General features: G+C 39.6%; 1 protein-coding gene across 6 annotated transcripts in view; it reads right to left on the bottom strand.

The window, feature by feature from the left end:
* Positions 1–27,687, bottom strand: part of LOC121294905 (AP-3 complex subunit beta-2-like) — a 59,909-nt gene that overhangs the window by 17,509 nt on the left and 14,713 nt on the right. For 3 of the 6 annotated variants that reach the window (XM_041219086.1, XM_041219087.1, XM_041219088.1), the window contains exons 1-15: positions 25,372–25,989; positions 17,144–17,219; positions 9,412–9,486; positions 8,046–8,141; positions 7,222–7,382; positions 6,633–6,699; positions 5,390–5,572; positions 4,535–4,717; positions 3,899–3,996; positions 2,314–2,368; positions 1,827–1,898; positions 1,672–1,734; positions 995–1,127; positions 791–900; positions 201–377 (exon numbers count right to left, since the gene is read on the bottom strand). In XM_041219086.1, the coding sequence (XP_041075020.1) occupies positions 201–377; positions 791–900; positions 995–1,127; positions 1,672–1,734; positions 1,827–1,898; positions 2,314–2,368; positions 3,899–3,996; positions 4,535–4,717; positions 5,390–5,572; positions 6,633–6,699; positions 7,222–7,382; positions 8,046–8,141; positions 9,412–9,486; positions 17,144–17,219; positions 25,372–25,598 (1,776 nt within the window). In that variant the 5' untranslated portion in view covers positions 25,599–25,989. Of the gene's footprint in view, positions 1–200; positions 378–790; positions 901–994; positions 1,128–1,671; positions 1,735–1,826; positions 1,899–2,313; positions 2,369–3,898; positions 3,997–4,534; positions 4,718–5,389; positions 5,573–6,632; positions 6,700–7,221; positions 7,383–8,045; positions 8,142–9,411; positions 9,487–17,143; positions 17,220–25,371; positions 25,990–27,687 lie in introns of those variants that run through there. The other 3 variants (XM_041219089.1, XM_041219090.1, XM_041219091.1) reach the window with 1 other exon arrangement.

Genomic DNA, 27,687 nt, shown 5'->3' with positions numbered 1-27,687 from the left:
TAAAATGAAATACAGACGGGTTTCAGCATCCTGGACAGTGCTGTCCAGGATGGAAAGGAATGGTCAAGAGATACTTTGGGGAAGTGGCTGAATAATTGTTGCTTCCACTGTATAAACAACCCCTGTAGGGCTGCTATAGGGATGCTAAAAGCCTGACAATTACCTCAGCCCAGCCTGTGAAGCAGTGTGCTGTGTGTTACCTGTTTGGAGTTGGTCAGGTACAGCTTGGCAGCCAGGTTGATGATCTGCAGCTTGACGATGTCTTCCTCGTTGGTGAAGGACTTTGCCATCTTCCTCAGCACGTCGGGGGCGATCTTGGGAACGTGTTCGCAGTATTCCCCTATGAGCCACAGGATGCTGGCCCGAGCCATAGGGACCTGGTGGTGGAAATGGAATGAACCCATTGCCTTAGTCAGGAAAATACGTACTTTAGAAAGGACTGATATATGAAGCACTCACAGGTACATAAAAAACATCAATGCACCTGAATATCTGAATGCTGTACACTGTAGTTTCCATTTACTAATAATTACAACATGAACTTAGCACACAGTTCTGAATGGAACTCCATATATTAACACCATATATTTAACAAGGATTTTTCCAGATGGTATGTCTTAAGTAATTATTAAATAATGTAACAAAAGGAGTAAGTACAGTGTAGTCATGTACCTGTATTTTGAAGTGTATCCAATATTACAAGCAGAACCCTCTTTCAAACTAATTTGCCTGATGGCCAGTGACAGCTGGCTGGTATAAAGCAACTACTGTAAAAGGTAGCACTCAGTACCTGGATGCTGTCAGTGAGTTTAGCCATGTGCTTGATGATGTCACTGTGCTGAGCGGGCTGCATCTGCAGCAGCTTCTTAATCACCACCACGGACTCAGCAACCACCAGCTCTGAAAGAAAATGCTACTTTAAGTCCAGCTTTCTTTTTCCAGCAGTGAAGAGGTGCTGGTAGAATCAATAGGTGGCGCTATCTGTAACACTGACCGTCCCGGTTGGAGAGCAGCTGCACCAGTCCATTCAGGCAGGTGTCCCGCACCTCTCCAATGTTGGTGGCGCAGCGACCGATGGCTTGGATGGAAGCGGCGACAAAGTCCTTGTCCATGCTCTTAATGTAGGTCTGTAGAAAGACGATTAGTATAAGAGACACGTCTGCTACAGCCTATGTTTCTTTCAAAACTGCACATTTGAGACCTATACAATGAATGGAAGTGCATGGCAGAGAAAATGTATGCAACTACATGTTAGCTACAATTACTTTAAGGATTTTAACTGCATTCATTCAGGTACCTGCCTCTTTACATTACGATAAGCAGGGCTATAAGTACCAGAATGCATTGTGATGTCCTATTGAACATGTAGTCGTACGGTCACCCTAAATTCCTGTTCAACGGTCTGTGAATGCAAGAAATACATCAATAAGAAACACAGTACCACGTGTGCCATTTCTTACATCCACAAGGGGCAGTGTTGCAGGGGGACAGGTTAACAGTTACACCCTGGAGTACCTGATGCACTTTGAGGTTAGGCATGGCTCAGAAATCAATTGAGGTGACAGGGGTGCTTTAAACTTCTTGCAGTAACAATGAAGATCACTTGAGTGCTTCAGTTTATAAATATTTAGGAAAGCAATACTGGTATTATATTTCCAGATACACGTTCACCTGAAATTCCCTTAGGATGATGGAGATGTTAGTTTCGTTCGCCAGGTTGGTCAAAACCTCCAACTGCAAACAACGAAGGACACGTTAACACAGATGAAGCAGGTCAGCTGTCTCTAACAGTGCTGTGTACGAGCGAGGAGACAGGAGAACTGTACCTTGAGCACTTTGATCTGGGTAGGGTCCGTAGACCGGATGTAAAAGCTCTTCAGGTATGGCTCAAACATTCCCTGGAAAAAAAAAACACTTGCTGTATTGATCTGGTTTCTTCGGAAGCCTTGTTTAGCTTTGTTTGCGTTTGCTGGCAAATTCAAAAGCAGAGCCACTGGTAACATGAAAAAGTTCATCACTACAACTCATGTCCACTGTATGCATGTACACTTGTAGGTTTATAATATAGGTGAGCACTGTTACATTCTCAACCGTTTAATCACAACCTGAATAACTGGTATATGTAAATATCAACGTGTGACATACAGACAGGCAATCAGACAGGCTCCATTACCCCCTAGTTTACTGCACATTCTATTACATAGTTTCATCACAACTGTATAGAGTTTCTCTAGCTACAGCTGTGTCTAGGTATTGAACACCTTGTACAGTGTATGTGCAGACAGCAATGTGGAATACTATCTATAAACTCACCCTGCGCTTGATAGACATGGTCGCCACATTCTGAAGAACAACATACTGGACCTCACTGTGGAGAAAAAAAAACAAAAACATTACATTAATATAGCATTTAAGAGATTGTTAGAGCTTCCATCATACATACACAATCCTAGACCAGATATACAGCAAATAGATGAATGTAGGTGTAAAGACAGTTTGACTACAGTATGAGATACATTTTAATGGACCTTTTCTCTTGAACCAACTTACCCAGCTCCTCAACCAGTAATAAGTTTTCTGAACCAGTACGACCAACTGAAAACCTGCACACTGCCAGCCCTGACCAGCAAACACCAGCCTATAGCCCTGTCAGTTCTGCTGCAGTCTAGTTTGGTGCTACATTTAAGCATTCCTAGTTAATGCAATTTTCTGTCAAAAGCACATATAATTTGATATTTGATGAGCACTAAATTTCCTGTATCAGAATGAGTGAGTTCCTTCCCATGTAATGAGCACAAGTTGTGCTTTTAAACTTTGTAAATGCATAACTAGCGTGTGCAGACTATTAGTAGCCCCACTGCGGTGCACCATTAATTGCGAGCCCCATCCTTTACACGGTTCAGGGGGACATTTAATTGGTAACACGGGCTGCTGGCCTCCTTTCAGATGGAATGGATCTCTTTTAAATGTATTTTCCTGCACAGGCAATTTTTTTAAATAAATGTGTTCAGCTTTTTTATTCTATGCTAAATTATTAGTCCAGATGTTACTAGCAGGGATAACCTAGACTATTAGAATATGCTAGGGGTAGAACAACTTCAAATCTGACATTAAATTTGAGTCCAACGGGTAAAAATAAGTTGACTGGTTGCCACTTAAAAAATTAAAATACTAATAAATGTATTTGATAATATCTGGTGCTTTATTCATGAACGTACTGTTTTGTAACACTTTGCTGTTTGCACACTGTTTTAAAACTGCTTTAATTTTTCAAAGCTATTTATTAATGTCCTAAAATGTCATTTATATGGTAATTGTTTGCAATACAACTGTACTTCCATCCATCTGAAACCTCACACGTCACAATTACGTGACATGTGATTGTTCGCTGCAACTTTCTTAGGTTGACTGTCGCTTTTCTATTGGACTAGTCGACTATTCTGTGCTTCTCCTACAAGTCACAGTATTAGACATCTTTAATACACATGGATTTCATATGAATTTGAACATCACAGTGCTATGTGAAACAGTGGTGTAATTAAGAGCAGATAAACTGTAAACTCCTCATGTCACTTGGGGTTGTCTAGTTTCTTCCAGGGGGCTATTATTTACACAAACTCTTTCAAAGTGAAATGCTCTGTATTTGGAGCTACAGGGTTTTAACCGTGTAGGCTACATATCCATAGATGGGATGGGCATAGATGTATGCAACCTACCACAGACAGGACTTTTGTATTTTCCAAAAATAATTTTTGAACATTGGTAGACTAGAACTGCGAGTCACTCCGTGTGAAATCTTCAGTGAATTTGACTTATAATCCGGGAGAGTCCATTTACAAAAGAAACGCGTCCACATTTTTTGTTTGTTGCATTATACAAAGGAAATGGCGTCCCCTACCTGTGGCTCCTCATCAGGCGCACCTGGGCTTTCGCGATCACACCGACCTCAGCCTTTGGAGCCAGGTGGAAGTAGAGCTGAGCGACCGCCATCACCACCTGCAATGAAACGAGGATTAAACTGAATGCACAAGGGAGAGATTCAAAGAGCTTTTTACTACAAATCTCCATTAGAATTTTCCAGTTTGTGACGCACCAAAAAAACACTGTAATTCACTCTAACCGTAAGATGAAATACATTTTGAGTGCTATTACTTACACTTTACTGCTAGCTAACATATTCATTATCTCATCTAACCTCTAACCCAATCAGTCTTACAATTCTGCATAAGAATGCGGGAAAGTAATCATTCTACGTAACCAAAGGGGATTGGTATGGAAACAATACTAATCAAACCAATTGTTATAGGATATTATCAATAAATGTAATAGTATTTAGTTTTATTACCTGAACCAACCCTAACTTTCAGCAACTCATTAATAACAGTTTATTATATGACAAGTGAAATCTCGCCACCATTCTCTTTAAACCGGAAATATAAAACACAAGTAAGCATGGCTCTGGGATGAGATGAGACTGGCAGCCTCGGAGTGCAGAGGCCCTCTCCCCCTCTCTGTGCAGCCCCTCTGTACTCACCGCTGCGTTCCTGCTCTGCAGCAGGGGCTTGGTGTTGCGCAGGAGCAGCCGATGGTCAGGGTCCATCACATAGGGCTTCCTTTTGGCCAGGGCAGCCGCCTCCTCCTTCTCATCCTTTTCCTCCTTCTCCTCCTCATCAGAGCCGTAGAACTCCTTCTCTGCGCTCTCCTCCAGCAGCGACTCCTGCAGGTAAAAGCAGGGTATTACACTGGGGTTAGGGGCTGACTGGATGGGAAAATATCAAATCGGATCGGCCCAGCTTTTCCTAACGTCTGTCTAACTTTAGAAGGAGTGTTAATTGCACTTTACTGTATTTTTCCAGTGTTAAATGTTGACAATTTGCTGAAATGCTTAATAGCCTTAGCCAGTTATAATTTATTTCATATTCAATATTGCATTGACATAAACGATTATTTATATGTATGGTGTAGTAATTTACATAAAAACACTAACAGTAACCCCACAAAAGGAATTTTTAAAAGTTAAATCCGATTCTCCTGAAAATACCATACAAATATTGACAGACCCCTTCACTAGCTGTTATATTTTCAAAAAAAAAAAAAAAAAAAATATCTTTACACAACTTAAGCAGTTTATCATTCAAAGATAGTTTAAAAATGTAGCTCACATTAAAACAAATATACACGTTTGATACACATGTTAAAAACAGGAATAGACAAGTTCATTTCTGCGAATATCAAAGGTGAAACAACTTCCATGATCAATATAACATTTCCGACCGTCACTAGTAGGCTACATTCCCATGTTACAGACTCTTGGCCTTTTACATGAGGCCCTGATTTCTTGCTATTCACCCTGGAAGGGTGCTGAGGTGTGAGACAGTGCCGCACTCACGTTGTGGTTGGGGTTGAGGAACTGGGTCCTGGCGTAGCGGGTCAGCATGTTGATGATCACCACCTGACCCCACTCCTCGACGTCGATCAGCAGGTTACACAGCTTGCGGTAGTTCTTGTGAATGAGATCGATCCGCTCGGGGCAGACCTCCTCGAACGCCATCACAACACTGCCCGCCACCAGCTGAGAGAGGGGAGGTTTTAGAGAACACAGCATTCATTTCAAGGCATGCGCACTCAAAACCACTCTTAGAAAAAAGTGTCCCAAAGTAAACGCGTAGCAAAGTGTAATAAAACACAATAGTGTTAAAAAGCATAGGCAAGCATTGTAAAGAATAGCAAGGTATAGTAAAGCATGCACATGGCAAATCAGGGTTAAAAATTAAAAGCATAACCATGTGAAAAGCATGGGAAAACTGCAAAAATACATTGCAAAAATATTGTGGTAAATTTTTATAAGAGCAGCTTAGGAACAATTGTCTTATAAAGTTTGGTAAAGCATGTTGGTAGCATCCATTCCACCACTGTAAATTCAAACTTGTATCAATCACATGTAAAAAAAATTAACAGACATATCCCTTCCTATACCCCCAGTTTCTGTTCACTAGCTAATGTTTCAGCACAATTGAATAATTTCTTCTCTTCTAGATTCTGTATATATATATATATATATATCTATATATATATATATATTATATATATATATATATGTAACATGTGAGATACAGTCTGTTATTCTGTTATACGTCAGTGCCGTCTATCTGTACTGTAAGTATGGGGGAGTCTAATACTAGTTGATCTTTGATGGGACACGATTTCTAGGTTCGTAGTCGAATGTTATCCTTATTAGTAAGTGTCTCCACAGATATCTGCAAATCCCAGTGTGTATGTACGGACATACAGACACCTCAACTAAATCCCCTTGCAGGGATATGCATCATAGATAGAATATATTGAAAAAATCCAATTCAATTTATAGTAAAATAATAGTATAAATATGGGAAAAGTTGAGCAAATGTGTAAAATTGCCTTAAGATATTGTTTAATGGCTTTTTTTATTTAAATATTGTACAATGTATTTTCCATATGATGCATGAACATGAAATATTATTACAAATTACATGAAATGTTCCAAACAGATGATTGTTTCAACAGACAACATTGCAGTTTTAAATATCCCAGCATTTACTAGTACCAGTATTTTCAGCTACCACTTCCTTTTCTATAGGAAAGCAATGCCTTACCGTTGTTTTGTCTGCCAAGAGTTTCTCAATAACTTCAATCAACTGGTCCTTCTGATCTGGGTCCAAGCTAACAAATAAAGAAAAAAAAAGTTGCAGCTCCCAATAACAGTCAACCTGAGTTCCAAAAGGTTAAAGGTCAGCTCTAGTTACCATGTTAACGTCTCAGCAGACTGCACCCCCCATGGTACAGAACCCACTATACTGACACCACGCTGGGGCTCTGGTCAGCCAATATCAAAAAGGTTCTCTCGATTGAGACACCATTCCATACATGGCAGCAGCCGACACTCTTTGGAGACCTTCCTTGCAAGTAATGACCAGCCTCATCTCTGCTGAGCTCTTTGTTATTTCAACAAGCAGGGAAGGAACATTTGAAAACAGGAAGCAGAGCTTTTTTGGACTCCTTAAACACTGTGGTAATCCAATGAGACAGTTACTGTGAAGATTTAACAGCGTTTAACTGCAGAGACAATATCTGTTGTTTTTATCTGCCTGGTAAACACGCTGTGCTCCTGGGAACACGTGGCCTTGTTGCTGTGGTTGGAGCAGCTGTGAAGTGAAGTGTTTCTCAGGCCTGCTGGCTGCTTACCTGTAGAGTTTGGGGATGGCATGGGCAGCTGTCTTGCGAACATAGGGGGACATGTCGGACGCTGCTTCCTTGATGGCCAGCATCATGATGGGAATGATGATGGTGACCCTGATACTGGAGAGAACTCGTAGTGCACTGGCTCGGATCAGCTGGTTGGGGTCCTGCAAAACAAAGCAAAAACTAATGACACTATTTCATTTACACCAGGAAAACAACAATGAACAGTATAAATGTCTTAACGCATATGGAAAAACCATGCACACTGATGTTTAAATGGCAATGATAGCTAAAGTTTATGGATGAGGGAACATCTGCACAAGATGTGATTCTTTCAAAAAGTGTCAAAGCCAACAGTAGCGTTGGTGTCATGAATGGGGTTCATTTGTGATGTGTCATAAAGATTTAGCTGGACTCTCTGCAAGGCCACTTGTTGGCACGGAGAACCAGAACTAAAAATCATTGCATCACAGGATTTGCTGGGGAGGTGAACAGAATCCTACTGCCTTTACAGCTGCCCTTGACATGACATGGTGCAAAAAGACAAATGGGTATTTCTAGGGTTACCATATGAGCCCACTTACACTAGGACAGTTTGGGAGAGTTAAGGCTTTTCAACTCACATCGCAATGCATTCTGGTACGTTTTACCTGTCTCATATACCTTTCACAGCAGGACTACATTTACCACAATGCATTGGGGTGTGAGTTGAAAAGCCTGAACTGTCCCAAACTGTTCTACTGTACGTGGAGTCAAATGGTAACCTTGGGTGTTGCAGACCAGGTACTAGATTGGCCCTTAAAGCTTGTTAATGTGTAGCCACTCACCTTTAACCCCCTCTGGAAGGTGGAGATGGACAGCAGCGCCAGGTCTTGCTGTTCCTCTGCATACCGGACCAGGTACACGTACACTAGCTTCTTCACCTGCACAAAAAGAGAAGGCCAGTCACATGTGTACCGTGCGTTCCAAAATTCAGAGCTTAGACAGGACTATAAGAGATCATATATATAGTCAAGGTCAACATAGTCATTATACTGTGCCTCTAGTTAGGTGTGTTAGTGTTCTTGGTTCTGGAGCCACACAGACCTATGCGTGATGACTATCATAGTACTATGCTGTTTAAGGTTGTGTTTGTTTGTTTTAAATAGTTCAGTTAGGTTGGAGCACTTTGTTACTGCAATATGTCAGTAGGTGGCATTTTTTGTTTTATAGTTTACACTTCCTGCTCTACTTGGTTGTGGTTGTTTTTCTTTGAAAGTATATTTATAATTGTTTCAAGCATGTTGATAAAGCGCACTTTATGACAGCTTTTTTCAACTTTTCTTGTTCCTGTGTGGTTAAAATAATTCATAGATGTGGAGACAGCAGCTAACATGTATTCTTAAATTCCCCTTACTGTGCAGCACAGTCTGTGCTCTTCAATTAAATAAATATAGGCAAGTGAAAACGCTGCCTGAAAGCGATAAGGGTCTCTGCTGCCATCTGGACCTATCCCGGCTTAAGTTTGAGTTGTAAATGTAAATGAGGCTTAGAAGTGTAATAATTATTATGCGATGCAAAACCACAGTACCCAGATAAGTTTTAAACACCTTGACCCCCCCAAGAATGAATTCTGCGGACGCCCATGACTGATGACACTGTTGAATATCAGAGAACAGGACTGAGGGCGGTGTAGATGGGTTTCCTGTATCTGGAGTAACCATGCTGATGTGACTATGAAAATAAATGTTCTCTGTGAATACACGCCTGTGAGTTAAACATGTTTAGGGCCTACAAAGTGTTGGGAGTGACAAATTACATGTAACACATTACTGATTACATTTTTCAGTAACTTGTAACTGTAACTGTTACTTTTTTAGAGAGGTAACTAAATTAGGTAACATATTTCATTTTAAGTGAAAAAATAACAGTGTTACTGTTAGTTACATAAAAAATGCTCATGCACAACATGAAAACCAGGAAATGCATATCATCTTGCCAGAAAATGGCGTCAGAGGAGGGAAGCAATAGGTTGGATAGCTGGATCTCCAAAAAAGTAATTCTGTGTAACTGTAACTAGTTACAATTTTGTTCAAGTAACTTTTAAAAGCTAACTTTCCCAATACCAGGTCTACAGTAGATCTGTGCAAATATGAACATTAAAATGACAGTGGTGGGTTGAGTCAATGACCAAGATATTGACACTTTACCCACCTCAATGTTTTTGCAGGCCACATTCTTGACAACTGCCGGAAACAAGTCTGAAGCATTCTTTCCCCTGGCAATCATCTAAAAAGATATGACAATATTAATAAGAGAAACACTTTCATAAATGGACCAAAACAAGGTATCCCCTGTCACCTTATTAGTGTACATGTTGTGCAATGGTCTCCGTAGGCTGTGGGAACAGTATTGGAAGCTGCTCCAGCACTGAAATCAGTCCTACATGTATGCTGCTGGGAGTATGTGCTGAAAGTAAGACAGAGCTCTGAAACTAGAGAACCTGCTTGACTGTCCGTACCTGGACAAGGGGAAGCTGTGTCTCCTGTTTAAAAGAGATTGAAGAGCTGAACTTCAATCCTTTGTTGTTGTCTGCCTGACCAATGTCTTACCTGTTACACCAGGATTTCAGGGGCACGTGATTCTTGTTACTGCTGTTGTTTTCCTGTGTGTTTGAAGTGCTTAGACCAGTTTTATTCATTTGTGGTTTATTTGTTTTCAGTGCCTCATGTTACTGGGTTTTCATGTTATTGGGTGTCTCCTGTGCCAATGGCACAGAACCCAGACATGCCATGTACTAGTAACAATATAAGTTGGAGCAGTTTGCAATAAACTGAAAAAAAACCCCTTAATTTTACTGTCAGTAAACAGTAGTCATTAGAATGCAGTAAATGTTATTTGTATCAAGATTCCACTTCAGAAAGCAAGTTATGGCTGTATATGAAGTAATATAAAAAAGGATACAATTCTTTCTATCAACTAGAAATCTTTCTCAATAATAGTCAAATGTTTGTCAAAGAATAGAGCTATGGTTTAGCATCACCCCATAGAATTAACACATGTTGCTTCATAAATTTGAATGAAACGTGCTGAATAATGTTACGTTAACATATTGAATTTCATACCACTTTGCAGTTTTCCATATACGTAACGAAAAACTGCCAAAAATTGAAAAATGTGACATTTCAAAATCTAACATGAAATACTGCTATTATGGCTTCCGGTAGACTTTTGCCATATCATTTTGAAGTTTCTTTTAACAGGATGTTAAATAAAAGCTCTAAAATATGTTTGCATATATATATATATATATATATATATATATATATATATATATATATATATATATATATATATATATATATATATATATATATATATATATAGGGTAAATGGGCAAGACAAAAGATTTAAGTGCCTTTGAACGGGGTATGGTAGTAGGTGCCAGGTGCGCCGGTTTGAGTGTGTCAAAAACTGCAATGCTGCTGGATTTTTCACGCTCAACAGTTTCCCGTGTGTGTCAAGGATGGTCCACCACCTATAGGACATCCAGCCAACGGCAGGCCAGTGGTCGAAAACGGCTCATTGATGAAAGAGGCCTGTCGTCAGGTGTAAGTGGTGCAGTGAATGAAAGTAATGTCCACACAGTATTTCTCCCAATAACAGTCCGTGTATTTTAATAATAAATAACAAAAAGAATCCACCCCTTTACCAGCAATGGTATTGGGGGGTACACGGCGGGCTTACAGACGTGACGTGTTCTGGGGTGCTTGCTGGCTTGGTAGTGACAGCTCTGGGGCGATCAGTTCTCCTCTGCAACACAGAATAAAACACACGTAACAAATACAACAAACTACAGGCTCTGGCTGTCAGGTTACGTTTGTTCAGCGCAAAGCGGCGTACTCTAGGGACCGGCATACCACCGTCTTTACACAACGCCCTTTCTGATCGGGAGGGAGATTTACAACATCGATCCTTTCTCTCTTTATCACAAGGCCACAGGAGGCTGACATGAATTGTGCAGCGCAACAGACGGGCTACAGTTAGTCAACTGACAGTCCAGTACAACATTGTTGCCAAAAGTCCCATAAAAGAATACACAACTTGACGTACCTTGACACAAATGGGGTATGGCAGCCGATGACCTAACACAGTTCCACTTCTTTCAGCAAAACACAAAAAACTGAGGTTGCAGTGGGCTAAGGAACGAAAACACTAAACTGGAGGATTGGAAAAACATGCCTGGTCTGATGAATCTGGTTCCTGCTGTTACACGCTGATGGGAGGACTAGGGTATGGAGAAAACCAGATGAGTACATGCATCCATCATGCCGTGTGTCAACATTGCAGGCTGGTGGTGGTGTTGTGATGGTGTGGGGTGTGTTTTCATGGGACACATTGCTCCTTGATAAAAGTAGAGCAAAGTTTGAATGCCACAGGATATCTGAACATCACTGCCAATCAGGTGCATCCCTTCATGGCAGCAGTGTGACAATAACTAAAGTGATATATAATCAGGAGCCTGCCCCTATTGACTCCCATTATGTTATTGGCAGGGCATTTTAATATAGTGATAATAAGCAGAAGGTGACATTAACTGGAGTGATATTAAGTAGATGTGACTGTGATTGTATGAGATGGTAGAACTGTATCTGAAATAAAATATCATTCTTTATACTATAGTGACATGATACTGTATACCACTGCTTTTCGGGTAACACTGGATTTACATAATAGAAGTCCTTGTTTTATTCCACCTGCTTCAATTCTCTTTGTCTTTGATGTGTAATAAATATACAATCTTCTGGTTTCTGGTGACCTGTGAGGGCACCACGCAGCAAGGACAGAGTTCTTTGGAATGGCAGTTCTTTCCCCGGGTCTGGAAGAAGGCGAGACTGACCCGGAAGGGAAACAATGCAGCAGTCGCAGATTGCAAATGCAGCTGCATTCGTTTACCAAGGGGTCATGCGTGACAGCATATAAGGGGGACGGAGAATCGTAATCTGTTCCTTTGTATTTTCTTTGTAGTGAGTAAAAGCCAGAAGAACAGTAAAAGTGCATTGTGGCCAGAAATCGTGAGTGTCGTGTTTTTGTTTGTTTGTAATTGTCTCGTCTTGTCTTGTACGTTACCAGACAGTAAACACAGTTCTGGAGCTGTTGCCAGGAGCCAGCATGAAACCGGACAACACTGCACCTTTGTCACAAATATAAACTGTATCACCCATCACGAGCACTACTGCACGCACCCAGGACTGGTGACCGTGTTTGTATTATTGTGGGACGGATATTTGTTTATGGTCTGTTACATTGGTGTGTACTGCCGGGGAACTATTGTTTGGTCACCAGACCTGGAAATATAAATAAAACATTTCTAAACTGGATTACAATTATCTCTGTCTGCTTCTTTCATGCACTTCATCACCACTGCACCTGTCTACAATATACCACTTTGCCCCAGGTAGCCATAGTGATTGAAGTTGCAAAATGAAGTCCACACTAGTTTAGTGCTCTGGTTACTATCGCTCATTGGTTTACAATGGAAAATGAATCAGGTTCCATCAATAATATAGCACTTGCAGCCCTTCCAGGCTGACACTGACACCACTTATGAATATTTAACACCTGCCTGTGCATTCTCTTTCACTTACATCTGTTCTATTAAAACTGGGGGGGTGGTTAGGGGGGGGGGGGGGGGGGGGGGGGGGGGGGGGGGGGGGGGGAACCTTTCGACTGGGTTTCAATGCCAAGCATTAAGGAAGGTCAAAGAGACTGAAAGCGAGCTCTCGTCAATGTTACAGAACTAAGATGTGGGGTTAGAGTCCTCATTTATACACTGACTGGCTGTGGCATCCTGGGCAAGGATTTTTTTTTATTTTACTTATTTATTTAAGTACTCCTGGTCTATATTGTTTAATTGAACCAATTTAACCTCACCCGGCCCTTGAAGTAGTTAACTATATCATTTTACCTGTTAAACCTGGAATGGAATTGCGCTCGGACCTTCAGTCATATGATTTAGATTCTGATATAGTAAGCAAACTTGTTAAATTTGTAAACAACACAAAAGTAGGAGGAGTGGCAAACACTGTTGCAGCAGCAAAATGATCCAGACAAGATTCAGAACTGGGCAGACACATGGCAAATGACATTTAATAGAGAAAAGTGTAAGGTACTGCACGCAGGAAATAAAAATGTACATTATAAATATCATATGGGAGATACTGAAATTGGAGAAGGAATCTATGAAAAAGACCTAGGAGTTTTTGTTGACTCAGAAATGTCTTCATCTAGACAATGTGGGGAAGCTATAAAAAAGGCTAACAAGATGCTTGGATACATTATGAAAAGTGTTGAATTTAAATCAAGGGAAGTAATGTTAAAACAGTACAATGCACTAGTAAGACCTCCTCTTGAATATTGTGTGCAGTTCTGGTCACCTCGCTATAAAAAAGATATTGCTGCTCTAGAAAGAGTGCAAAGAAGAGCGACCAGAATTATTCCGGGCTTAAAAGGCATGTCATATGCAGACAGGCTAAAATAATTGAATCTGTTCAGTCTTGAACAAAGAAGACTACGTGGCGACCTAATTCAAGCATTCAAAATTCTAAAAGGTATTGACAGTGTCGACCCAAGGGACTTTTTCAGCCTGAAAAAAGAAACAAGGACCAGGGGTCACAAATGGAGATTAGACAAAGGGGCATTCAGAACAGAAAATAAGAGGCACTTTTTTACACAGAGAATTGTGAGGGTCTGGAATCAACTCCCCAGTAATGTTGTTGAAGCTGACACCCTGGGATCCTTCAAGAAGCTGCTTGATGAGATTTTGGGATCAGTAAGCTACTAACAACCAAAACAATTTGCAAGATGGGCCGAATGGCCTCCTCTTATGTTCTTATGTTCTTATGTTCTTGAGGAGAGCTTTATTAATCTATTTTTATTTCGACAGACAATAACAAATTGGTGGTTGAAAACCAATCCTGGGTTTCAATTCGTAGTCATGCTCTGTCTGGCTTGACATCCTAGGCAAGTACCTTGACCTTGTGCTCTTGTCTTTTCAGAAGAAACTATACAAAGCCTGGAGGCCACAGTAGAGATTCTCCAGGTCAATCATTCTAGATTAAATGTGAATCTCCCTGGCTGGGGAATTAAAACCAGTTACACTACAGTTACAAATCAATGCGACTGCCTAGTTCATTAGCTCTATCCTATATAATGCTAATGCTATTGGGTCAGTCTTATATCTCCACATACGAATGGGAGAAACATGCATTATTTGTGAGCCTTAGGCTAGAACAAGTACTAAAAGAGGCGGACAGCAAACTAAGCACTTAATAGATCAATACAGTGTTCAACTTTTATACAGAGCCCCACTCATGAAAATGAATAACAGTCAATAAAGAAATTCATAAAGCGTAATAAAATTATTATTTTTCATGACGCACACATTCTGTTTATAACCATTTTTCTCTCAAAAGTGTTACAGAGTCCCCTGTAGTGTTTATGAGAAGCACACTACTTCATATTTTTCAACACAATCCCAATTGCTTTGATATTTTCTTCACACATCATATAAATAATGATTGTGGAGAGAGAGTGACGACTTTCTAAGCTGCATGGAAACCTGGCCAATGCTGGCACTCTGATTGAAATGAGTGGCGTACTACGGAAACAGAAAACCAGCCTTGTTGAGAAAAGGAGCTTGATCTGCATACGCTGCGATCCCTCGAAGACATATTTTTATTTATTTAACGTAATGTAATCAAAAAATGATATCGCGAAAGTCTACCGGAAGCCATAATAGTAATAAAGTATTTCATGACAGACTTCTAACTATCACAATTTTGAATTGTCAGTTTTTTGTTAAGTATATGGAAAACTACAAAGCGGTATGTAATTCAATATGTTAACAAAACATTATATAGTAGGTTTCATTCAACTTTATGAAGCAAAATGTGTTAAATCTACAGGGTGATGCAAAACTTTTGGCCAACTTTAGACAAACGTTTGACTATCATTGAGAAAGACTTCTAGTCGACACAATGAATTTTATACCATTTTTTATATTATTTCATATACCAACATAACTGTCGACTTCCTTTCTGAAGTGGAATTGTGAGAACAATTCCAATATTTCCCTCACTGTAAACTGAATCTCCATTCTAAAGACCACTGCTTACTGACAGGAACAAAAAAAAAAAGTGCTATTTATTAGCACAATTATTCTGCAAGGAAAACAATTACAATTTTAAAACAGTGGTAAATAGCTGAGAATCCAGCCCATACACTACGCAGATGTAAATGAAAGCTACCAGTCACACAGAGGGCTGCAATATAATACAAACAGTTACTATAGTTACTGTTCTAGCTGCTGCAGACACAGTGTCTAAAACCCTTCTGTGTTTTGGCTCTGCTGATTGTCACATACCATTAAACTTTGTTTTGTTATTTGCTTGTCATATTTAAGTATAGTAGTGATTTTTTATCTTTTTTTTTTATTAAAACACATTAAAAGAAAAAGGGAAGGTGCATGACGCCTAGCTGCACACAACACACAGCCTGCCAGGTCCTTCCAAAGCATACATCATGACACTTCAATATCAGGCAAAACTTACCACACATTCGACACGAGGAAACAGTAAGAACAGGGATGCTCTTTGGGGTTACTAAAGGTGTAAAGCTAACTGATACTCCTTCTGTATACCAAGGTGCTCTTTAATACTGTGCAATTAATAATACAACTGCTCTGTCAGTATCACATGCCCCCACCATGGCTTTAAAACAATATCTGAGTTATCAGTATGATGAGAAGGTTGTGGACCATGACAACAGTATGTACAGAATAGTATAGAATAAGAACAGATATATGCAAAAATGTAAATGCAACATATACTCTCAGGACCACATGAGCGCTGTGCAGTCATTCTGTGGTTGGATTTGAATGATAGCTTCCTAAAATGAGATCCGGAGAAATGAATATTCACTCTGTATCACTGAAGACAAAAATGCAGTGCTGTTGACGTTGTATAAAAGGCTATAATCAACTAAAGGAGTGACATTATGTTATTATGAGTGATTTATATGACCATCACAAATTGAAAATATTACTCAAATTACATGGCAAAAAACCCCTTTTAAACATTCAGATGTGAAAGTTTTTTCTTATAGATTCATAAATAGAAGGGAGAAAGCGCTTAGTTTCTTTTTGTGATGCCCGTGAAGATTCAATTTATAATGTGTCATGCTTCTAATATGAATACCTCAATAAAATATCGTCCGTGCAGTGAGATATTACACGTTTTTTAAAACCATTTGCTTTAGGTTTTCATTTTAGTATTCATAGTATGTATCAATTACTTTTACATAATTTCACTTAGCCTGGCAAGGACACATTCATTCAAGCCTGCACTAGCGGAACACGTATCAACCTCTTTTCTGCAGTCCTGCCTGGTGTGAATGTGCTGTAGTGTAACACGTTATACTTACCCACTAAAGCAATGAAGTGTCGTACTTGCTTTCTGGCAATAATGTGTTTGATCTATGTACTTTAGAGCAATGTAAAAAAAGTAGTTTTTAGAAAAACGTGTTGTACCTTTATTGTGGTGAAATCTGCTGGACGCAAGACAGAAACTTCAAACAGGTACATTAATACACTGTGGTTACACTATACTTATTGTAATACTTTCAACAATGTGACAGGACTGTGGAAATAACTTTGTTAAATACACGTTGTTAATGCATGGCATTCCGGCCACACAAGCTCAGAATTGTGTGCTAAGTGCATGTAGATCACATTCACTCAGCTCAGCAGTGACAATGGGGCCGCTGTAGAATGTGTTAGTAAATGGTAAATTGAGTGTTACTGGATGTAGTTAACACACCTGTAATGTTTGAATATTTGTTTACCCTCAACCAGCTTTAAGTTGGTAACTGGTAACAATACACTTACAGCGACAATCCTCTTCATAGCTTCCAGCTTCAGAGAGTCCTTGTTACTGTCCAGCATTTCTTTCAAGTCATCGTGTCTGAAAAGCAAAATGAACAGAATTGTCTTTAGAACACAGGTGCTAAGCCTCAATCTGTTGCAACAGCAGAAAAGTATATTTGTCTAAAGCAGGAGTGGCCAAAGTTGAACCTTCCATCCCTGTTCTAAATCCAGACATTGAAATAGTTATTTCTATCATTGTATCTGTTAAAAAACCTGGAGTGGAATAGAACTCCAGGACGGTGATTGACACACCTGGTTTCCATAGGCCAAATACAAAGCTTGTGTCTCAGAAAAGCGCATTTCCACATTTCCAAACCCACACCTCTATCCTGTGCAATTTGAAGTCTGAACACTGCTGGGCAGGTATAGCGAAACAAGATGTCTGTTTCTTATAGGTATTGATCAACAATAGTCCTCTGTGTGTAAGTGTGTATTTTTTGTATAAAGTGGAAACCTTTATTTATTGTGAAAATAAGTGACGTTGACTAGAAGGGTTAACCAACAAACTGACAAAATAATATATAATAACCTAGTGTTGATAACACATTGCAGTTTTAAAATGGAACTTGAGATACTGCAATAGCTACTGCACGAATAGTGTTCATTACAATACTATACTAATCAATACAGCCTACTATGCTGTTCATGTACAACACAGTAATGGTGAACTTGTTTTTGGAAAGCGCGTTCATGTTAAGAAGATATATTACCATATAGATAGTTTTTTTGTACAGTGCCTGCTGTTACTAAGAGCTACGCCAATATTGTGTAAATAATATAATGTTCAACAAGTCAGACATTATTACTTTTATAGCAAAATATGAGCAATATTATTAATATGTGCGAGCCAAACTGGATTTATGCATAATGTAATTATCCATTATATCTATATATCTATATCTTATAGAGAAAATATATATATATATATTTATAATATATATATATATATATATATATATATATATATATATATATATATATATATATCGATTATATATATATAGATATATATATATATATATTAATAGGAAGGAGAATCCTAAATGCAGGAGGTAAACTCTGTCCATGCACTGTATCTCTGGCATATGTAAGCAAATGAGAACGGGGTAACGATGATGATGATGCCTGGACCTTATTTCGTGAAATATTACTCCATCCAGTATTATTCCAGCAAGGAACCTCACAATAAACATAACCTTATCAATACTCGCAAAGGAAAATGCTTAAGCCAAAACACTTTTGGAGAGCACATGTAAAATACTATGGAACAATTATAATTAGTACTAAGTTCTTTGTCAATCTGCTCTCCAATACTTATGTGAATGTATGTATTTATGAATGTATGTGCACAACAGGCTGAACACACTGCTAAGAAAGTGGAGACTTTGTGGAAAACATCACATTAAAGGACGTTAATTCCATTAACAATATGTGGCAAGACACTGGCGATGTATCTTGGTGTGCTTCAACAGAAGTACCCACAATTACATGAATTATTAAAAGAGTACATAACAACAAACAAATCCAAGGACTTTTCCAGGAATTGTATATTTCATGTTTGCTTGGTAAAAGCTTTCCACTGTGCTAGCTATAAAAGGGACACAACATCGCTATGGAAACAGCCAACGATTCTCTTTATTTAAACACGGTGTACATCAATGACAGCATGGGACCATTACTGTTCGATTTTCTTCAGCTGGGAAATAGTAAATGTCAGTGGAATCTCTGTGCCTCAGGACAACTCCATACTCCTACTGATTGACCTCTTCTTATATCCAGATTTGCTGTTTATGGCAGCACTTTCCTATTTTGCTCCCATCTCATGCCAATTTGTATTTCAGTCCCTGTTGTAATGTGCTGGCCCTTTGAAAAATATAACTGGGGCACTAATAATCCCAGTGTCATCACAATGAAGAATCAGTAGCAGAATCATTAACAGACTACAACACTACCAGCAATTGCAACACAATGGATATTCCACAGAACTCCAGCCACAGAACCACACTGATACCATGTCAGGGTCTTCTGGGGTTAAAGCCTCCAGCCAGTTCAAGAAACAGTCACTCACAAACACAGTGCGTTTCTGAATTTACTGGTTTATTTTAAGACACACATTGGCACGTCACAATATCATACAATATCAGTACCATCCCGTTGTACTGTAGCTGCCCCAGTGCCATTTCTATCCCTCAGTACAGCCCAGACACATAGCACAGAGTGTGCAATTACAGCTTTTTTCTTCCAGTACTGGTAACATAATGAATTTAATACACTTCTGAGTTTAAAAAGTCAAAAAACAATGAAAACATTTCCTTGTAGAATTCCTTGTAAGGTCTATTTTTCCTTTCCTTAGCAGCTACTGCAAGCTATTGGCACTTCTAGGTTGCTTAAGTGAGAATTGGATCCCAGGAAACCCTTGTTATTCAGCATTTTAGGGTTTCTAGGGGTAACACGATTGCCATGTTGTAGCATGTCTGCTCTGGTGTTGTAGCAGGTCTGTTCTGGTGGAGGGTGCTGTGTCAGAGGCAATACTTTGGTTCTGTAACTGCATTTGCAAACAAGCCTGACTTCTGTTCATGGTGGCTTAGAGGCTGGTCTATCAGACTGCCTCGGCCTAATAATGTCTGCATTAAGTTCCATTTAAACACAATCGAGCTGAACTGAAAGTGACAAAATAGACATTTTGAAATTATATGTTTACATGTCAGATTCAGTCCAACACATCACAACCAACACAAACCCACCACAACCACAACACAAAATAAGAAAGGTAACTCAGTTTGATGATGTCAGCAAGATTTCAGGCAATGACCTCTGAAGCACCGTACCGGTTTGACATTACTTGAGGCAAAATCATATACAGATATTTAATGACTGCTTACTTTTACATTTAAATATATGATGGACTTTCATTGCATTCTCATCAATTAAAACGCTTATAGCGAACACCAGTGGAGTTTCAGACCACTCTGTCCGCAAATGGACCCATATGTTTATAAACCTTCAGTTCAGCAATTCCTAGATCGATCAGCCTCAATCCTCATCCTGATACAGGCGGTGAATACCCAAACACAGAAGTGTCACAAACACAATTCTGTAGTGTGTGTTTCTAGTACATAAGTCACATGAGGGGGCTGAGGGTCAACACAATTAAGGCCTAGCACTGGGAGCTAATAATTGTTAATTCACTTCCCTGAGTAATTGGTTGAGTGACACAGTAGGCTGACGTTTCTCCTTTAAGTGCTGTGTTTCAGTTACCATTAGGTAGCTGCTCTCTCTGATATATACCACCACAGGCCACACCATTACCACAGCAACCTCTACAATAGCATTCCAGCATTCCAGTTTTACATAGCTTCCATCCTTTTTTTTTTTACTTTTGAAGCTTATGCCAAAGCATGAGGTAGTTTTGTTTTGCGGATTCTCTGCTAAATCCATTGTTTTGCATTACTTTAACATTACCTTCAGCTTTATCACCGATATACAGCAAGGTTACATCAGAAGCTGTCATACTAAATTTGCTTGTGTAGAATTCTGACAGGCTGCTAGGTTTCTTACATTTGTGTTTCATAATTTCTTTTTTGGTGCTAAGCAAGAAGTGTAAACCAAAAGTTTAGACGTGTCAGAATACGTGAGAAAGTACTGAGTGCATTTAGCCAGCAGGTTCACGTGTTTTATTACCACTGTCAGGAAGATGCAGCACAATGGGGTCCCTGAACAATATGGAGCTGATATTTATTAACAGACATGAAATGCAATTCCATCTGTTTGTACTGGGTATCCAAGTTACTAACCTATTCATCACACCAAGGGATGGAGGTGTTGATTTGTAACAATACAAATCAATAACACAGAAATATTTCAAATGTGACATGGTGAAAGGGCATTTTCTTTCCATTTCTTTACCCTCTGGAGCTTTATGCCGCCCCATACCTAAATAAATGAGGTATGTTAAGAGATGTCACTAGCTTCTAAACAATTACATTTTTATATGATCATATATAGCACATACTTGTGTCAATGTGCTGTTCCTCCCAGGATAATTTGTGGCTTGGTGGCTCAGTGGTTAAAGAAAGGGGCTTGTTACCTTGTTACTTAAGCTGGGCTGAGTTGAGTGGGGGGCAGAGAGGGGTGATGCTGGGATGCCAGAATCACTGTCGTGCGCTCTTGAAGTGAGGTGGGCTAATTGACAAAACACAGAGGATGGAAGGTGCCCACTTGAAGATCCCAGAGATGTACCCTACTTAGCTCAATCCGAACAGTTGTCATGCTGGTGTGCTGGGGAGACCGCACTGTGGTTGATCCCCGGAGCCAGCATCGCAGCCGTTGTGTGTGCTGATGCGCTGGGCAGGCAAAATAAGCTGATCCCTGGAGCCAGCATTACACTTCAGCCATCAACACCAGACAGAAGGATCTCTACATCATTAGATGGAAAGCAATGCAAATGGAAGGAGATGCAGATGGATCACATTAGTTTACTGTAAAGCTACGTCTTAGTTGGTGCTTATCTTGGTGAGAGCCGAGTTCAAATCAGCATGATGTTTTAACATCTACTCTCATGTAATGGAAATCAACCAGGAGGTTCCAGGTTCAATCTCAGCCACTGACTCACTATGTGTGTCCCTGAGAAAGTAACTTAACCTCCTTGTTCTCTGTCCTTTGGACGAGACGTAAAACCAAGGTTCTATTGTAAGTGTCTCTGCATCAGTGACTGCGAAATGACTAAATAATAATACTAATACTACTACTAGTACTACTACTACTACTACTACTACTACTACTACTACTAATAATAATAATAATAATAATAATAATAATAATAATAATAATAATAATAATAATCACACCTGATATTTATACTGTCATTTATAAATGCTGCATCTCCCTATAGTCTTAGTTTAGTTACACTGGGCAAGACAAATGATCTGACAAGAATTGAATGGAGGGCTGATAGTTTGGTTTGCTTCCATATCCATTATTATAGACTGCTGTGGCTCTTTCAGCTATCAGAGAACCAGTTTATCCTGCTGTCTTCCACGACAAAACACAAAGAAACCCCATTCATGACATCCACCACACCAAACTGAGTTCTAAGCATGCTTTATTCTTAATATCGGTACTGCTGACATCACCTGCTTTAAAAAAAAAAAAAAAAAACATACCTGAGACACACGTCAGCCACATAACTCTTGACAGTATTCTCTTCATCAACCTTGATAATCATCAAGTGATAATTGAGTAAATAATGGTTGGTCATGAATAGAAAAAGCAGTATATAATAGTTATATGATGGCAAGCGCCTGTGACTGGGTTATATCGACACTCCTAGAGTTAAATGCTTCTATGAACGCCTATATTCTCTCATACACAAACATTTGGCGTCCGATAACCCTGTTATGCAAACATTACTGATGAGGAACACTCCTAGGAGGCGACTCTATGGCTTATTCTGTAGACTAAGCAGCAGCGCATTTTTCATCCACCGCTGAAAGAACTGAAGCAGGAACGGTCACAAATCTCTCCAGAACAATTTAAAAACCCTGCGGACCCATCACATCAAAGCACAGCCACCCAGGCTGCAGTTGTGTTTTATTTGCTTTTGCTTTCGAAAAACAGAGAGCCAATTACAATTTTTCTTTTTTACTAAAGCAGATTCAAAAATGAAACACAGTGTGTCATTTTAAATATATTTAATCTGATCTATCAAAACTGACACGGGTATAAATTCTTTGGACAAAAGGCCATGTTTAATGTAGTTTTTCATTCAGTGAAGATTCTGCTGCATGATAACAGATCATTGCAAGCTGAAGTAGAACCAGGGTATCTTAGTCCTGTAGAAATGAAACATCAAGACTGAGACACAGAGATCAAAAGACCTCCCATGGGAATTCTATCTAAGTGGTCTGATTTCTGGAATGCCAATTGTGCTCACTGTGGCAGGACTTAACGATGGGAAGATGAGTGTGCGCGCTGAATACAACGACTAGGAAATCATAGGATAACCCAATACTCAAATACAGGGCAGTTCTGTGAGAAATTTAACCCAAATTACCACACTATGCACGTAGTGTGGCTACTTCCCATGGTACTAGAAGGAAATTCATGTGATGTATCACATTACCAACTGTGTGGTGTTTTTTAGCTCTGGTCATCAAGCATGGTCCAGGTTTTTATTAGTTTCCAGTTGAAACAAAAAAATGGTACCACCATTATAAACCATTGATGTAGTATACAAGGCCTAGAGCAGTCAATCGTTTGCAGTGAAAGAGGTTACAGCGCATAATTATTGCAGTTTGAAAGAAATAGTATTTGTGCATGTACAAATGTTAAGCTTGCATTGATTCTAAGATACTTAAAGCATAATGTACTATAATGTAAAGGTGACCTTTGACTGGATTTATTACCTTTCATTCTTAAAGATGCTCACATTGTAGAATTATGGAAATTAATCTACATTACACATACCTTTCGAAGTACAGCACATGAAACCAATAAAAAGAATTTAAAAACAAAATGCTGATGCCATTATTCCCATGGTAATAGTGCACTCTGAATTAACTGGATATAATAAAGTGCAACAACTGGGGTCTGTTTCCACAGCAACAAGGAATGTAATACTATAATCTGCAAACACTCTTCCTAATGAATACTTCTGTTATTTGATTAAAACATCAATCCAAAATAGCAAGAGAATTTGAGGATGCTGAAAAGGCTGCTCTCACCAATACTACTGATTCATACAAATATGTTTTTCTTCTACTCTCATGAGCACCTTATAAGAACTGACCCATTTGCAGTGGACCCTCCACATTCTGCACATGCAAACTGGGTTCTTAGATTCCTATGGAAGACCTGAAAATTCTTCTGATCAAACCCAGACCACAGTGCTGAATGCCAACCTAACCGTTCCAAGATGTTAATCTGAGCATCCGCCCTGCTGGTATTGTCCATCAACACTGTACAAGACACACCTGTTTCCACGTGAACAATTCACCTTGAGCTAAGAGGTGCAGATGCAGGTCAGTGTAGTGTTTATGTCAGTGCGGTGCTTATGACTAATGCAAACTTAATGTATGTGCAGTGCAGACTACTCACCTCGTCACACTCAACCACTCAAACAGTCATTACCAGGACATGGTCACAGGACAGTAAACTGAATCATCAAAATATTTGAAACTGCTAAATAATTAATAGAAAAAAGCAACACAAGCTCGCCACAGTGATGTCTTTATCACAAAAACCTACTGGTTGCATTTCCTGGCAGGGAAAAAAAAATGGAGCACATTTTGCATTGGAGATGAAAAGCATATTTTTCTGTTGGTCCAGCAGAACGGCTGTAGTGATACAGGCAGCAGCCCAACGGTGTGCTTAGAATCAGTGACTGGAAACATAATGGAACTGCAAATCCGACTGCAGGACTAATTCTACTTGTTTTTCTTACCATTTTTAAAAAAATTACCCTGCAAATGTCATAATATTCCATATCATGCAGTCTGGCTCATATACTAACTGTGCATAAAGAACATTGTGAAGAACTAAAATACTGCAGCTCTTTACCTTTAACTATATAAAAATGGACCTGTGTTTGGTCTTATACTGTAACACACTTACCAATACATGCTATTGCTTCTTACACAGTCTATTTTATTATTGCTGTTTTGTTTAAAATAGATTGATATTTATATAGTTGTCCACCAGAGGCCAATGTAAACACTGAGCATGAAGATTTCTTCATACAAGACTTAAATCAGGTAAAAAAAAATATTTACATTTGTGTAAGTTACAGACAAAGTTCATTGCTGGTAGAAATTTGTACAGGGCATGGACAGAACCTGCCTACTGAGCCAAAACCAACAGCTACATATGCACCATACACTGTTTTAATATCGAAATAATCAAGTATTGATTATCCTTTTGGTGGAATCAATTGAAGAGCATTGGTTCTGGGTTACACAATAAAACAAGATTTCTAACCACAAGTGACATTTTTCAAAGGACTGGTTTCTCGGCCAATGCAGTCATAAAATGTAAGTAATAACCTGACGAACATGTAGCCATTACAAACCTGGCTAATGTTCTCAACCTGTGATCAGGATCCCTTTTGTAAATCAATTAAAGGTATTTCCATGAATGGAAGAATTATAATTTGAAACGCTGTTAGCGCGGTCACATGCAAGCGTTCCTCCTACCGCAGTGGCTGAGTTTGGCCGCTACTGGCCGTAGTCTCGTCCGATGGCGTCTCCTGATCTGGCGTTCTTAACAGCCGCAGCTCGTCCGACTGCAAGGCATTATACCACGTTTGCTGTGTGCCATCGGGCGACAAAACCGGGCTTTTAGCTTCCTCTGGTGTCTGAGCGTTTTTGACCAGATTCACAGCAGTCACCGGCAGCTGAAACAGTCTTTGCATGGGCTTCATTCTCAAAGTGATAACCAGAACCTTGGAGCCAGGGGCAAAAGTCTAGAAAGCACTCAACAATATTTAAATCTGATTAATTACTTAGAATTGAGACGAGATACAGTAATTCCATTGGCATGGCAAGGGTATTAATAACATTAAAACAATCGCCAATCAATAAATCCTCAGCTGGAAATGTGGAAGCTTGTTAGAAAGGTTTCTTAGTTTCAAATCCTGACTGGTCATCTGCTCCAGCGCAAAGTCCACTTGCTTACACAATAGGCTAGGTCTCTCATTTGCCCACTCCTGCTCCCTCCCTTTCACCTCCTCTCCTCATCTCGCAGTTTTCCTTCTAATGCTTCCCTTTATTGTGTGTGAAGAAAGCGCAGCCCACTCCGAGCCACGTTAGCAATCCCCCTCCCCTCTCTCCGTCTGTCTCTCTCTCTCTCTCTCTCTCTGCCTGATCTATGACTCAGCTTTCAGTGTGTGCTGGTGAGATGGTACCTCGGCTCTTACCCTCTTTCCAAATAACCTGCATCCCTGCTTGTTTTTCAGAAGCTTGCAGTCATTTAATACCTTCCTGATGAAACCCAATGCCGTTCCTGCCAGGCTGATATCATAGCTGTTTCCTCAGCCTTTAGCTGCCCTCAAGTTGGCTCTGTGATAGACAGATGTGATACTTGGCTCTGACAGGTTCAATTGAGCTATAGTGCTTTATGGTAACAGCAGCTCAGTGTATAGCTAAGCTACCACTCTGCTCCTGTATTCCTCTATTACTTGACCTCTTGAACTCCAGTTTTTTAATGAGTTTCTAATGGGGGCTTAAACATGCTATGGGAGATAACAGATTGATTTTATTAACGGATACTGATTGGAAATGAATAGCTCATTAAAAAAAATGTCAAGAGAAAATTAGATCTGTGTTTATTGAAAGGGGGGGTGGTCTTAACTGTTCTGGTGAATAGGGGTTGGGAAAGCAGTGCATGTTATCCTCATAATGGACGAGTTTGACAGATCCTGGTCAATTAGTAGATCATGACCCACTGAGCTTGATGAGTACCCACACAAATTGAGGCCATATTCAAAAATCCAGTCCAAAGTGCTTTCCTATTGGCGATTAACTGGTGCTTATCAAAAGACGACGCAGTGGAACTATTAGATACCACAGTGCTAACATATTCAAATTGAGACATACTATTAGTGCTATCACCAAAACATGGACAATGCATGCTGGTGATCAATAGGAATACAGTGGCACCATAACTGTAGCAGTTTGCTGCTCTATCAGGACCTCTATCCACTATATCATCACTGTTGGGGATGCTGTGGTTGCTGCTTACCACATAATGACTTAATATTATCACCAGCGGTGTAGTCTTAAATCTGAAGGTACAGGAACTAAAATACAGATCTTCTTACACAAGAATTATTATTCAAAATCCCATTTTACTTGTATACTGAAGTTCTAGTAACACACAATATAGGTAATGCGTTTATCTAATTTCTACAAATATTTCCACAAAGTGTGTTTCTCCATCTTGTCAGAATGCTGTACTTTGCGTGTCTGTGTGTCAGTGGTAGAGTGATGATGTCTGAGTGTGGCAAAGTGCCCGCCCGTTTGTACTTTGTGTTGTATGTTGAGTGTACGGTGAGTGGAGAACGGGATTGGAGACGAAGGTAATAATAATGATAATAGTAGTTAAAAATATCAGCTCACCGTGTTTTGTCTGTATAGTCCGTTTTGTTTGTCTTTTTGTATTGGCGAAAGTGCCGTGTCCTGTGTGTTTTTGTTTGTCTTGCAACCTTTTATTTTCTGACCGTCTGTTCATTTATAAAACGATGAGCACAAGAAAGTGCTCAGCTTCCCCAAAACTCCATCTCTGTGTTTATTTCCTGGTTCCTGCTTCTGGTCTGACATCCCCCACTCCAGCCGTCTTTGCGACAGTGAGCCACGTGTTTGCATAGCCGACTGGATTCCACATGGATAGAGCTTTATTTGTATTTGTGCCCACTGGGTATCCTTGGTCCCCTTTTTTTCTGCTGAAGATCTTTTGACTTATTTTTACTTCAGTATGGAATATGCAGATATATCAGACAACACAACAAAGGT

The sequence above is a fragment of the Polyodon spathula genome, chromosome 19, assembly GCF_017654505.1.
Source record: "Polyodon spathula isolate WHYD16114869_AA chromosome 19, ASM1765450v1, whole genome shotgun sequence".
NCBI classification, from domain to species: Eukaryota; Metazoa; Chordata; class Actinopteri; order Acipenseriformes; family Polyodontidae; genus Polyodon; species Polyodon spathula.
The sequence above is the reverse complement of the archived record's forward strand: the minus strand, read 5'-3'. Positions and strand labels throughout refer to the sequence as shown.